We start from the raw sequence: 14,852 nt of genomic DNA, 5'->3' as shown, positions 1-14,852 counted from the left end.
CGCACGTTGCATAAGCTTAATATTGAAATTTGACGGGAGAGGGAGATCCAGATGTACGTCGTGTTAGATTTCAATTCGTGGTGCACTCTAACTGTATGCATGTCTTTTGGCCAGCGCCCAACGATTAAAATTTCTGAAAAAATCACGTGTTAAAAATGTATTTTTTTTAAATATCTTCCAACTAAATAAATGGATTAGTTTTGTCGACATTTTTATTTTTTGATAAATAAAAATAATCATGTTTTATCGAAAAGAAAAAAATAAAATATATTTCTTTGAGCAATACCAGCATTCCATCAACCTTAGATAAGTTTTTCAATTCAACTTAGCTCTTGGAAAAAAGAAGAGAAAAACTTTCCAGCTTAAACTCACCAGCTTCATGTTGGATAGAATCTCATATCATTTTATACCGTCATTTTGTTTAATGCCAAATTTAGATTTCTGTCATATGTTGCATGCCTACTGGTCTTATTTATTAGATAGACATATTTTATTTACCATAATTAGATCACAACAAATTAACTTTTTAGGACATCAAGTTACTTTTCTTAAATAACCTGTGTAGAGTAATATGCATTTCTATAACTACCCGGCATGACTTCCTTAGATTACAATGCATACCAATAGTAACTACATATAAATACCTAGCATGCCCAAGATAAGCCATGCATTTACAATTTCATGATTGCCAATGAGAATTTGTCTCTCCCGTTGCAACGCACAGGCATATTTCCTAGTCATTCTAACCTGATTAGACTAGCAGATTGCATGGCGTACAAAGCCATCTTTGCTAGGACACACTGCCCATCTACTACTCCTAGTCGGGTTCAAACACATCCAATTAACTACAACTGATGATACTCAATGCTAATTCAAGATTATGCTGACATACAGGAGTCTCACCAAGTGCAGACCAAGCTATTCGAACCCCCACCATAACCTACCGAAAAACAACAGGAGAAAAGCAAAATACAGAAGAAGAAGAAAAAACCCTGTTTGCCCTGAAAATCACTTAGGGGCTGTTTGGATTGAGCCCAATCTCGCCCTACCAAATAATTGGCATCACCAATTCCAGGGCATGACCAAAAAATTGGCAAGTCATGGCTGTTTGGATTAAAAACCATTGGATGTCATTTGGTTTGAAGCCAAATATTTGGCACATTTGACTGGCATGTGTTTGGTTTGGTTTAAAAATTTGAAAATTGCATGCCAACCAATAAAAGAACACTTGTGTGTAAACAAGCAATCACATATCACATGCTACAAAAAAAATAAAATTTTGAATTAACCAACACACATACGCACACAAACTCTGCATTTCCAGAACTTCAGAATGACATAATTAAACTCATACATTAAGTAGCTCATATATTGTCTGATACATGATAGACGGAATAAGGTTCACATCCTTTACCATACCATCTAGGACATAAACAGCCAGCCATGCACCAAATGCACTCCATACAAACAGTACATGATGCACCCAAGTTTGCTGTATATAGACAAAATATGCATGATGATGTTATCCATGCTCCCACTACGTGTTAAAGCGTTCCTAGTCATATAAACAAAAGGTTGCCACAAACTCTATCTAACCATGTGGCAATTCAGTGAGCAGCCGCAGATCCATCATTGCCACCTTCATGAAACTGAGGCTCAAAGTAGCTAATGACCCACTCTCGAAGAATTGTTTCATCGGCATAGTTAAGATAGCTACGAAAGATATCTTGGTATGGCTTGGATAGATAGGCAACAATCTCAAGTTTATCCTTAGCTGGGATGGTAAGGGCATTGATCCGCTTCCAAAGATTTGCATAAGGATCTACAGGTGGCATTGGTTGCACAGACACAATAGGGGATGCAAGGGATTCAGCTAGCTTCTTGATACTGGTTACCATATCATCATTAGATACCTTGCCCTTCTTGTTTGCTTTGCCCTTGGTTGGCTTCTTGGAAGGTGATGATGATGCACACTTGCGCTTCTTGTTTAATGGATTGCCATCCAAGTCGACTTTAGGACTGCGATGATCAATAGTGTCAGAGTCAGCTTCATCACTGTCTGCTAGAATTAGATTTCCCTCAAGTTCCCTCACATCCTCGCTGTCATCACTACCATCATCCACATTGACAGTGGTTTGGTCAACTGCGAGTGAGCCATCAACATGAAATTGATCCGAGAATAACTCTTCCAATTGATGAAAGAACCTAATGGGTCTGGTAAGATAATTGACTGCAGTTTTCTGCACACAAGGTAAGGTAAAAAGAGTAAAATAATGATGTAATGAACACAAAACATGAGAGAAGTTGCAGGTATAAAAAAACACAACAAGAGATAGTGAATATGAAGCATACATATATATAGACAATAGCAGCTATCAACTCATTTTAAAATCAGACCATGATATAAATAAGAGAAAAAACTACTAAGAACTTACATTAAGTCTTTGCTTTTCTGACTCAGAAAGTGTGAATTGAAAGTGGTTCTGTCAAGGCCATTTCCACTATTGGCCATGGCACGACGCACCCAGCCCCACTTCTCCTTGCATTGACGATAGTGTCGATCCACTTGGGTTTGAGTGACAGCAAGCGAAAACTTGCCATTTAGAGCATCAGCACATTGCAAGTGGTGTTGTTTCTTCAACTTGAAAGTTGCAGGTTTGTCCTTACGAAGGTCGATATACCATTCAAGCATAAACCTTGTCGCCTCGTCAGTCCAGGTTATGTACTTATCACGAGGATTGGAGTCCTCCTCGGTCTTCAGAGTGAGCTTATGCTTCCCCATGACCTACAGATAGGTCACCATTGCAAACAACTAGTTATTAAGAAAGTGAGTTGGAAGCAAAAACCCTCAAAAAAAATGTCAGCATACGAACATGAAACATCACAGATCCAACTTACAGCAGGACAGAACTAAACCTATTTAATAGGACAGAGAGACCAGATTAAATTGAAATAAGTCAAACAATATTACGAGGATACAATAATTTACACAAAGTTATTAAAATAGAAACACTACATCGTTCAATTTTTCCCTCGCATGGAAATACATCAAAGGTACATCACATCCTTCAAATGTTCCCTCACATGGAAATACATCAAAGGTACAGTACATCCTTCAAATGTTCCCTCACATGGAAATACATCAAAGGTACAGTACATCCTTCAAATGTTCCATCACGTGGAAATACATCAAAGATACTAAGCTGGGATAGCATCAGCCTCATTGTCACGTGCACTCTCTCTATCTGTCCACATTTGCTGAGCGATTAAATCTCGCTTGGCAGCCCACTCACGTATGTCAGCCTCTTGATCACGAACCCGCCCAGTACTCGTAGGGAGATTGTCATACCATGTCGCCTCATCCACAACATAATCATATGGACTATTTTCTAATATCCAATTGTGCAAAGCACAACAAGCAACTACCACTTTAATCTGAGATTTCAAAGGTATGAAGGGCCTTTGAGTAAGAATCTTGAAGCGACTCTTAAGAGTCCCAAATGCCCGTTCAACTGTGGTCCTAAGTGATGAATGGCGGTGGTTGAACAATTCTTTTGGGGTAGTTGGGTCACGGTCTCCAGCAAATTCATTTAGGTGGTAGCGCACACCACGATAAGGAGGTAATATCCCTGGCCTCGCAGCATACCCAGCATCAGCCAAGAAATATTTCCCTACAGCCATGTTGTATTAACAATGAGTTAAAGTCAAGTTGGCACAACACAGTGACAAACATGTATGTTACGTTGTATATGTACCTTCGGGTATTTTTAATCCCCCTGGACGTGTGAGGGCATATTTTAGCACAAGAGAATCATGGGCAGAGCCCTCCCAACCAGCTAGAACATATGTGAATCGAAGGTCAAAGTCAACAACTGCTAGCACATTTTGGGAGGGGTATGACTTGCGGCCCCTAAACTTGTTGACCATGTGGGCAGGAACACAAGCCTTAACATGAGTGCCATCTAGTGCCCCTATGCATCCCTATGAATATGAGAAAGGGGAGTTCATGTCAAGCTTGGGTTAGGTCGATCTTGTATATTCAGTAATAAATCTACGGTCTAAGGGTTACCTCAAAATACGGGTAGAATCTGTCCGGGCTGCTAGTGATTTTTGTGTGTGTGTGTCCGTTGATCTAATGTAAATGAGATCACTAGCTAACTCCCCCATCGCGCGAAGAACAATATTGAAATATCTGCTCACTGTTTCACTAGATCGCCAGAACCAAAATCCAATGGATGAATTTGTGTGATGCTGACCGATCATGTATAGGAACATTGCTACTTGTTCCTCTACTGAAACATGTAGTGTATCAATTAACAACTTTTTTTGCCTGAGCCTAATGCATAGCTTGTAAAACACAGCTCGAGACATCCGCAGTTGCTTGATACATATTGCATCGGATGTGTCAATTAGCCTAACCAGGACATTAGTCCTGTAGATGTCTCTCTCAACTAGTGGACCATACTTTCTTCCTCCACTTCTAAATTTTCTACCATCTTTGTTTCTATACCAAAGAGCCCAGACAAGAACAATGACAGACAGAGTTCTCCGCCACAACATGGTGAGATAATAATATCTTTGCTGATCCAAGTCCATCTGGGTCAATATAACAAGTACATTAATATGAATGATCTAAATCATATTTACATTGTACAAAATCAGAGCTACTTATAACTAATAATAGTGATGAGTAACTTATAAAAAGATCCACCTAAATCATTAACAAAAAATACAGATATGTGCTTGACTATTTGTCAATCAGAAATAAGAGACAGAGATAATAAGTCCCAATCAACAATTAAGCATGTATGTCCAGCCGGCTCCTAAGAAATTTATGGACAACAATGTTCTAAAAACAGAGGTCATATGGACTCATAACTAGCTCTGTGTCAAATATCCTTCTCATGTCCTAATTTCTAGTGTCTTGGCTGCCTTATAACTTCACGGATGCTGCATATGGAGATCTAAGACTGGGAGCAGGGGCAAAGGGCATGGATTTGGCAGTCAAGTACTTAGATCTGGCAAGTATATACGTACGTGCAGCATATCACCAATTAAAAAGGTCGGATTGAAGCAAATCATGCCAAGAGAAAAGGGGATCGGGGTGGGATTGAAGGGGAGTTGAGCTGCTGACCGTGGGTGGATTGAGAGATGAGAACGAGAGACAGAGCAACGCCGGCGGCGGCCGAAGAAGCTCGTATTGTCGCAGGAATCCGGCGGCCTTGGCGATAGCTGCAGATCTTGCCCTCCACTCGCTCCTGTGTGTTTGCCTAGGATGAGAAGAGGAAAGTGAAGGAACCGACGAGGAAATTTCGCTGCCTACCTTTTATACTCGGCGCCCAGTTCGCGCGCTGCCAATTTTTTGGCGGCCGATTTCCGCGCCGCCGTTTCGCCCGCGATTTGGCGAAAATGGGCGCGGGCGCGCTAGGGCGAGCCAAAATTGGTCGTGATCCAGGTGGAGGCCAAAAGGGTCGGGCGTGACCAATATTTTGGTAAGGCAACTATTGGTAGTCATCCAAACAGCCCCTTAATCGCCCAAAACTTTGAGCAATTTGGAAATCTATTCAGTTTAGTTTATGCAGTTATATTCACTAGTCTCTCACAACACTCTAGGAAGTAGACGTACAAGAACTTTGAGAAATTACGACACCTATGTGTTTTAGTTTAATGTAGTTATATTCGGTGGTCTGTCACAACAATTTGCCATCACATTGACCAAACTTCCCTTTTATTGTTGTTCTTTGAAGTACGGTAATACTCGTATGCCACCAAAATAATTTCCGTAATCATGCACCCTGAAATGAAAGTGCTCTATGTTGGCGAAATTATCTCGGGCAGCATACTCTTCGAACAGTTAACCAATATAACTATGTAAACTCAATTGCAAAGATATCTGCCGATACTTGACTTAACAGTTCAAGGTTATCAATTTTCGGAACAAGGGCCATCATCGTACCGTTCCACCACTCGGGTATCAAGCCCGAGTTGAGCGATTTTAACATTATGGAATCATGGAATCATCTTGATTGCACATTTAGTTGACTTACTGAAACATTAAGCATCAACAAACATGGATTATTAGTTCCTCATGATTTTGCCAGAACCTTGATTAAGCAGCTCCATTTGTTGATTGCTTGCAAGATACTCTCGACTTGAGTGAATTGTTATGGGAGTTAAATTTGCGCCACGCAGCATGCTGACTCTTCCTGTGTTGCATACATGTTCTAATTTAGATGCAGCCGTGCAAGATAATGCTCCGTAGAATTAGACACAATATTTTCTATGGAGTTCACTGTCTTTGGTAGCTGCTCAGTGGAATGATGTGCTTTTTAACAATTTGTTATACTTGTTCAGCGACCCTTGAAAATGAGTATACAGCTTTCTCAGGTATCTCATGTGTTTCCAATTCTTTATACACCACACTACTCACTATTATAGCCTTGAAGAGCACACACGAACATCTCATTGGTGCTAAACCATAGGCTGCACTGTTTATTTTATAAAATCACGCCATCATATACATAATCTGATCAACTCACCCTGTATAGGATCTGCTCTCTAACAACGAACATTATACACATGACACTTGACCGCCGACTAGTGGTCCCAACAACCTGCTCTCACCTTATTTTCAAACGCTCACTCATCAGACCAGGTGATGCCCTCCATGCCAACGTTCTGGTCGAGCCCCAAGGCATTCCACACTGCAGGAGAGGCATCGACGATGTTGTTGGCACACGGTGGTGTTGGGGAACGTAGTAATTTCAAAAAAATTCCTACGCACACGCAAGATCATGGTGATGCATAGCAACGAGAGAGGAGAGTGTTGTCTACGTACCCTCGTAGACCGAAAGCAGAAGAGTTAGCACAACGCGGTTGATGTAGTCGTACGTCTTCACGGCCCGACCGATCAAGCACCGAAACTACGACACCTCCAAGTTCTAGCACACGTTCAGCTCGATGACGATCCCCGGACTCCGATCCAGCAGAATGTCGGGGAAGATTTCCGTCAGCACGACGGCGTGGTGACGATCTTGATGTTGTATCGTCGCAGGGCTTTGCCTAAGCACCGCTACAATATTATCGAGGATTATGGTGGAGGGGGGCACCGCACACGGCTAAGAGATCAATGATCAATTGTTGTGTCTATGGGGTGCCCCCTGCCCCGTATATAAAGGAGCAAGGGGGAGGAGGTGCGGCCAGGCAAGGGGCGCGCCAGGAGGAGTCCTACTCCCACCGGGAGTAGGACTCCCCCCCTTTCCATGTTGAACTAGGACTTGGGGGGAAGGAGAGAAAGAGGGGAAAGGAAAAAGGGGGGGCGCCGCCCCCCTCCTTGTCCAATTCGGACTTGGGGGGGGGGGGCGGGGGAGGGTCGCGCGGCTGCCCCTTGGCCTCCTCTCTACTTTCTCCACTAGGCCCATTAAGGCCCATTAGGTTACCGGGGGTTCCGGTAACCCCCCGGTACTTCGGTAAAATGCCGATTTCACCTGGAACACTTTCGATGTCCAAACATAGGCTTCCAATATATCAATCTTTATGTCTCGACCATTTCGAGACTCCTCTTCATGTCCGTGATCACATCCGGGACTCCGAACAACCTTCGGTACATCAAAACATATAAACTCATAATGAAACTGTCATCGTAACGTTAAGCGTGCGGACCCTACGGTTTCGAGAACAATGTAGACATGACCGAGACACGTCTCCGGTCAATAACCAATAGCGGAACCTGGATGCTCATATTGGCTCCTACATATTCTACAAAGATCTTTATCGGTCAGACCGCATAACAACATACGTTGTTCCCTTTGTCATCGGTATGTTACTTGCCCGAGATTCGATCGTCGGCATCTCAATACCTAGTTCAATCTCGTTACCGGCAAGTCTCTTTACTCGTTCCGTAATGCATCACCTCGCAACTAACTCATTAGTTGCAATGCTTGCAAGGCTCAGGTGATGTGCATTATCGAGAGGGCCCAGAGATACCTCTCCGACAATCGGAGTGACAAATCCTAATCTCGAAATACGCCAACCCAACAAGTACCTTTGGAGACACCTGTAGAGCACCTTTATAATCACCCAGTTACGTTGTGACGTTTGGTAGCACACAAAGTGTTCCTCCGGTAAACGGGAGTTGCATAATCTCATAGTCATAGGAACATGTATAAGTCATGAAGAAAGCAATAGCAACAAACTAAACGATCAAGTGCTAAGCTAACAGAATGGGTCAAGTCAATCACATCATTCTCCTAATGATGTGATCCCGTTAATCAAATGACAACTCATGTCTATGGTTAGGAAACATAACCATCATTGATCAACGAGCTAGTCAAGTAGAGGCATACTAGTGACACTTTGTTTGTCTATGTATTCACACATGTATTATGTTTCCGGTTAATACAATTCTAGCATGAATAATAAACATTTATCATGATATAAGAAAATAAATAATAACTTTATTATTGCCTCTAGGGCATATTTCCTTTAGTCGCCCACTTGCACTAGAGTCAATAATCTAGTTCACATCGCCATGTGATTTAATACCAATAGTTCACATCACCATGTGATTAACACCCATAGTTCATATCGACATGTGACCAACACCCAAAGGGTTTACTAGAGTCAATAATCTAGTTCACATCGCTATGTGATTATCACCCAAAGAGTACTAAGGTGTGATCATGTTTTGCTTGTGAGAGAAGTTTAGTCAACGGGTCTGCCACATTCAGATCTGTACGTATTTTGCAAATTTCTATGTCAACAATGCTCTGCACGGAGCTACTCTAACTAATTGCTCCCACTTTCAATATTTATCCAGATTGAGACTTAGAGTCATCTGGATCAGCGTCAAAACTTGCATCGACGTAACCCTTTACGACGAACCTTTTGTCACCTCCATAATCGAGAAACATATCCTTATTCCACTAAGGATAATTTTGACCAATGTCCAGTGATCTACTCCTAGATCACTATTGTACTCCCTTGCCAAACTCAGGGCAGGGTATACAATAGGTCTGGTACACAGCATGGCATACTTTATAGAACCTATGGCTGAGGCATAGGGAATGACTTTCATTCTCTCTCTATCTTCTGCCGTGGTCGGGTTTTGAGTCTTACTCAACTTCACACCTTGTAACACAAGCAAGAACTCCTTTTTGATTGTTCCATTTTGAACTACTTCAAAATCTTGTCAAGGTATGTACTCATTGAAGAACTTATCAAGCGTCTTGATCTATCTCTATAGATCTTGATGCTCAATATGTAAGCAGCTTCACTGAGGTCTTTCTTTGAAAAACTCTTTTCAAACATTCCTTTATGCTTTGCATAATAATTCTACATTATCTCCGATCAACAATATGTCATTCACATATACTTATCAGAAATGCTGTAATGCTCCCACTCACTTTCTTGTAAACACATGCTTCACTGCAAGTCTGTATAAAAGTATATGCTTTGATCAACTTATCAAAGCGTACATTCCAACTCCGAGATGCTTGCACCAGTCCATAGATGGATCGCTGGAGCTTGCATATTTTGTTAGTACCTTTAGGATTGACAAAACCTTCTGGTTGCATCATATACAACTCTTCTTTAATAAATCCATTAAGGAATGCAATTTTGTTTATCCACTTGCCAGATTTCATAAAAAGCGGCAATTGCTAACATTATTCGGACAGACTTAAGCATAGATACGAGTGAGAAACTCTCATCATAGTCAACACCTTGAACTTGTCGAAAACCTTTTTTCGACAATTCTAGCTTTGTAGATAGTGACACTACTATCAGCGTCCGTCTTCCTCTTGAAGATCCATTTAATATCAATGGCTCACCGATCAATGGGCAAGTCAATCAAAGTCCATACTTTGTTCTCATACATGGATCTCATCTCAGATTTCATGGCCTCAAGCCATTTCGCGGAATCTGGGCTCATCATCGCTTCCTCATAGTTCGTAGGCTCGTCATGGTCAAGTAACATGACCTCTAGAACAGGATTACCGTACCACTATGGTGCGGATATCACTCTGGTTTATCTACGAGGTTCGGTAGTAACTTGATCTGAAGTTACATGAACATCATCATTAGCTTCCTCACTAATTGGTGTAGTAGTCACAGGAACAGATTTCTGTGATGAACTACTTTCCAATAAGGGAGCAGGTACAGTTACCTCATCAAGTTCTACTTTCCTCCCACTCACTTCTTTCGAGAGAAACTCCTTCTCTAGAAAGGATCCATTCTCAGTAACGAATATCTTGCCTTCGGATCTGTGACAGAAGGTGTACCCAACATTTTCTTTTATCCTATGAAGACGCACTTCTCCGATTTGGGTTTGAGCTTATCAGGTTGAAACTTTTTCACATAAGCATTGCAACCTCAAACTTTAAGAAACGACAACTTAGGTTTCTTGCCAAACCATAGTTCATACGGTGTCGTCTCAACAGATTTAGATGGTGCCCTATTTAACGTGAATGTAGCTGTCTCTAATGCATAACCCCGAAACGATAGAGGTAAATCAGTAAGAGACGTCATAGATCGCACCATATCTAATAAAGCACGGTTACGACGTTCGGACACACCATTACACTATGGTGTTCCAGGTGGCGTGAGTAGTGAAACTATTTCACATTGTTTTAACTGAAGGCCAAACTTGTAACTCAAATATTTTACTTCTGCGATCATATCGTAGAAACTTTTATTTTGTTACGATGATTCTCCACTTCACTCTGAAATTCTTTGAACTTTTCAAATGTTTCAGACTTGTGTTTCATCAAGTAGATATACTCATATCTTCTCAAATCATCTATGAAGATCAGAAAATAATGATACCTGCCGCGAGCTTCAATATTCATCGGACCATATACATCAGTATGCATGATTTCCAACAAATCTGTTGCTTGCTGCATTGTTCCGGAGAACGGAGTCTTAGTCATCTTGCCCATGAGGCATGGTTCGCAAGCATCAACTGATTCATAATCAAGTGATTCCGAAAGTCCATCAGTATGGAGTTTCTTCATGCGCTTTATACCAATATGACCTAAACGACAGTGCCACAAATAAGTTGCACTATCATTATTAACTTTGCATCTTTTGGTTTCAATATTATGAATATGTGTATCACTACGATCGAGATCCAATGAACCATTTTCATTGGGTGTGTAACCATATAAGGTTTTATTCATGTAAACAGAACAACAATTTATTCTCTAACTTAAATGAATAACCGTACTGCAATAAACATGATCAAATCATATTCATGCTCAACGCAAACACCAAATAACACTTATTTAGGTTCAACACTAATCGCGAAAGTATAGGGAGTGTGCGATGATGATCATATCAATCTTGGAACTATTTCCAACACACATCGTCACTTCACCCTTAACTAGTTTATGTTCATTCTGCAACTCCCGTTTTGAGTTACTACTCTTAGCAACTACACCAGTATCAAATACCGAGGGGTTGCTACGAACACTAGTAAAATACACATCAATAATCTGTATATTAAATATACCTTTGTTCACTTTGCCATCCTTCTTATCCGCCAAATACTTGGGGCAGTTCCGCTTCTAGTGACCAGTCCCTTTGTAGTAGAAGCACTTAGTCTCAGGCTTAGGACCAAACTTGGGCTTCTTCACTTGAGCAGCAACTTGCTTGCCGTTCTTCTTGAAGTTCCCCTTTTTCCCTTTGCCCTTTTCTTGAAACTAATGGTCTTGTCTACCATCAACACTTGATATTTTTCTTGATTTCTACCTTCGTTGATTTCAGCATTACGAAGAGCTTGGGAATCGTTTCCGTTATCCCTTGCATATCATAGTTCATCATGAAGTTCTACTAACTTGGTGATGGTGACTAGAGAATTCTGTCAATCACTATCTTATCTGGAAGATTAACTCCCACTTGATTCAAGCGATTGTAGTACCCAGACAATCTGAGCACATGCTCACTGCTTGAGCTATTCTCCTCCATCTTTTAGCTATATAACTTGTTGGAGACTTCATATCTCTCAACTCGGGTATTTGCTTGAAATATTAACTTCAACTCCTGGAACATCTCATATGGTCCATGACGTTCAAAACGTCTTTGAAGTCCCGATTCTAAGCCGTTTAAGCATGGTGCACTAAACTATCAAGTAGTCATCATATTGAGCTAGCCAAACGTTCATAATGTCTGCATCTGCTCCTGCAATTGGTCTGTCACCTAGCGTTCATAATGTCAACAATTCTTCTGTGCAGCAATGAGGATAATCCTTAGATCACGGATCCAATCCGCATCATTGCTACTAACATCTTTCAACTTAATTTTCTCTAGGAACATATCAAAAACAAAATAGGGGAGCTAAACGCGATATGCTAATACTATCAGGACTAAGTTCATGATAAATTAAAGTTCAATTAATCATATTACTTAAGAACTCCCACTTAGAAAGATATCCCTCTAATCGTCTAAGTGATCACGTGATCCAAATCAACTAAACCATGTCCGATCATCACGTGAGATGGAGTAGTATGAATGGTGAACATCAATATGTTGATCATATCTACTATATGATTCACGCTCGACCTTTCGGTCTCCGTGTTCCGAGGCCATATCTGTTATATGCTAGGCTCGTCAAGTTTAACCCGAGTATTCCGCGTGTGCAACTGTTTTGCACCCGTTGTATTTGAACGTAGAGCCTATCACACCCGATCATCACGTGGTGTCTCAGCATGAAGAACTTTCACAATGGTGCATACTCAGGGAGAACACTTATACTTTGATAATTTAGTGAGGGATCATCTTATAATGCTACCGTCAATCAAAGCGAGATAAGATGCATAAAAGATAAACATCACATGCAATCAATATAAGTGATATGATATGGCCATCATCATCTTGTACTTGTGATCTCCATCTCCGAAGTACCGTCATGATCACCATCGTCACCTGCGCAACACCTTGATCTCCATCGTAGCATCATTGTCGTCTCGCCAATCTTATGCTTCCACGACTATCGCTACCGCTTAGTGATAAAGTAAGCATTACAGCGCGATTGCATTGCATACAATAAAGTGACAACCATATGGCTCCTGCCAGTTGCCGATAACTCGATTACAAAACATGATCATCTCATACAATAAAATTTAGCATCATGTCTTGACCATATCACATCACAACATGCCCTGCAAAAACAAGTTAGACGTCCTCTACTTTGTTGTTGCAAGTTTTACGTGGCTGCTACGCGCTTAGCAAGAACCGTTCTTACCTACGCATCAAAACCACAACGATAGTTTGTCAAGTTGGTGCTGTTTTAACCTTTACAAGGACCGGGCGTAGCCACACTCGGTTCAACTAAAGTTGGAGAAACTGACACCCGCCAGCCACCTGTGTGCAAAGCACGTTGGTAGAACCAGTCTCGCATAAGCGTACACGTAATGTTGGTCCGGGCCGCTTCATCCAACAATACCGCCGAACCAAAGTGTGACATGCTGGTAAGCAGTATGACTTATATCGCCCACAAATTACTTGTGTTCTACTCGTGCATATTACATCAACGCATAAAACCTGGCTCTGATGCCACTGTTGGGGAACATAGTAATTTCAAAAAAATTCCTACGCACACGCAAGATCATGGTGATGCATAGCAACGAGAGAGGAGAGTGTTGTCTATGTACCCTCGTAGACCGAAAGCGGAAGCGTTAGCACAACGCGGTTGATGTAGTCGTACGTCTTCACGGCCCGACCGATCAAGCACCGAAACTACGACACCTCTGAGTTCTAGCACACGTTCAGCTCGATGATGATCCCCGGACTCCGATCCAGCAGAATGTCGGGGAAGAGTTTCGTCAGCACGACGGCGTGGTGACGATCTTGATGTTCTACTGTCGCAGGGCTTCACCTAAGCACCGCTACAATATTATCGAGAATTATGGTGGAGGGGGCACCGCACACGGCTAAGAGATCAATGATCAATTGTTGTGTCTATGGGGTGCCCCCTGCCAGGCTCCGTATATAAAGGAGCAAGGGGGAGGAGGTGCGGCCAGGCAAGGGGCGCGCCAGGAGGAGCCCTACTCCCACCGGGAGTAGGACTCCCCCTTTCCATGTTGGACTAGGACTTGGGGGGAACACTAGTAGAAAAAGGGCCTATTGTCCCGGTTCGTAAGGGCCTTTTGTCCCGGTTCCTGAACAAGGACTAAAGAGTCGGTACTAATGCCCTGTCCCTTTAGTCCCGGTTCAATCCAGAAACGGGACAGATGGGCCTCCACATGGCCTGTGCGTGGAGCCCAGGCAGGAGGGCCTTTGGTCCCGGTTGGTGGCACCAACGGGGACCAATAGGCATCCACGCGTCAGCATTTCTGTGGCTGGGTTTTTTGTTTTTTTTTGAAGGGGGGGGGGTTGGTGGTTTTGGGGGGTTAATTTAGGTGTTTCATATATTGTGTTAGCTAGCTATAATTAATAGAGAGAAGTGTCCTCTCTTATGTCCGTGCTTGGTCGCCGCTACATACTATACATACGTATAAAGAGGACTAGACACGCTAGCTAGCTAGTAAGCAAACGAAGGAAACAGAAGATCGTCATTAATATATATGCATACAGAAAGAAGTGATATCGACCACCTCTCCTTCTCCGAGAGATTGGTTGAACAACAAGTTCTCGTATATCTATCCGACACTACCGGCTACATATATACAATAATTATCTCTTACAAATATAATCTCCTAACATACAGACTCATGGTCCACATAGTATTCTCCGTCTTCAGTGATCACGTGGTCAAGAAAGAATGCCGCCAATTCCTCTTGAATTGCTCGCATGCGAGCTGGTGCTAGGAGTTCATCCCGCTTCCGAAACATCTAATTTGAAGAAGGGGGTCAATA

General features: G+C 42.0%; 3 protein-coding genes across 3 annotated transcripts in view; all 3 read right to left on the bottom strand.

Annotated features, from left to right (window-relative positions):
* Positions 1 to 1,368: 1,368 nt before the first annotated feature.
* LOC119318966 lies at positions 1,369 to 5,237 on the bottom strand. Its single transcript, XM_037593507.1, has 3 exons — positions 5,135 to 5,237; positions 2,436 to 2,785; positions 1,369 to 2,240 (listed from the first exon to the last, which is right to left on the bottom strand). Exons 2-3 carry the CDS (start codon positions 2,780 to 2,782, stop codon positions 2,090 to 2,092), a joined length of 498 nt encoding a protein of 165 aa, XP_037449404.1. The 5' UTR covers positions 2,783 to 2,785; positions 5,135 to 5,237; the 3' UTR covers positions 1,369 to 2,089.
* Positions 3,158 to 4,557, bottom strand: LOC119318965 (protein ALP1-like). The gene is made up of 3 exons (XM_037593506.1): positions 4,070 to 4,557; positions 3,756 to 3,981; positions 3,158 to 3,671 (listed from the first exon to the last, which is right to left on the bottom strand). The coding sequence occupies exons 2-3, from the start codon at positions 3,925 to 3,927 to the stop codon at positions 3,199 to 3,201; spliced, it is 645 nt and encodes a 214-aa protein (XP_037449403.1). The 5' UTR covers positions 3,928 to 3,981; positions 4,070 to 4,557; the 3' UTR covers positions 3,158 to 3,198.
* A 1,402-nt stretch (positions 5,238 to 6,639) lies between the features above and the next one.
* Positions 6,640 to 14,852, bottom strand: part of LOC119315455 (putative ripening-related protein 1) — a 34,996-nt gene continuing 26,783 nt past the window's right edge. Inside the window, exon 3 of the mRNA XM_037590083.1 lies at positions 6,640 to 6,754. Within this exon, the coding sequence (XP_037445980.1) occupies positions 6,640 to 6,754 (115 nt within the window). The remainder of the gene's footprint in view (positions 6,755 to 14,852) is intronic.

This window comes from Triticum dicoccoides, chromosome 6A (genome assembly GCF_002162155.2).
Source record: "Triticum dicoccoides isolate Atlit2015 ecotype Zavitan chromosome 6A, WEW_v2.0, whole genome shotgun sequence".
Taxonomy (NCBI): Eukaryota; Viridiplantae; Streptophyta; class Magnoliopsida; order Poales; family Poaceae; genus Triticum; species Triticum dicoccoides.
Note: the sequence above shows the minus strand (reverse complement) of the source record. Positions and strands in the feature narration are given on the sequence as shown.

Bases quoted from the DNA above. Each gene is read 5' to 3' on its own strand.
- LOC119318966 (XM_037593507.1), bottom strand. From the start codon at position 2,782: ATGGGGAAGCATAAGCTCACTCTGAAGACCGAGGAGGACTCCAATCCT. The intron at 2,241-2,435 runs GTAAGTTCTTAG...CCTTGTGTGCAG, and splicing joins CAGAAAAGCAAAGACTTAAT to AAAACTGCAGTCAATTATCT.
- LOC119318965 (XM_037593506.1), bottom strand. From the start codon at position 3,927: ATGGTCAACAAGTTTAGGGGCCGCAAGTCATACCCCTCCCAAAATGTG. The intron at 3,672-3,755 runs GTACATATACAA...ACATGGCTGTAG, and splicing joins GGGATTAAAAATACCCGAAG to GGAAATATTTCTTGGCTGAT.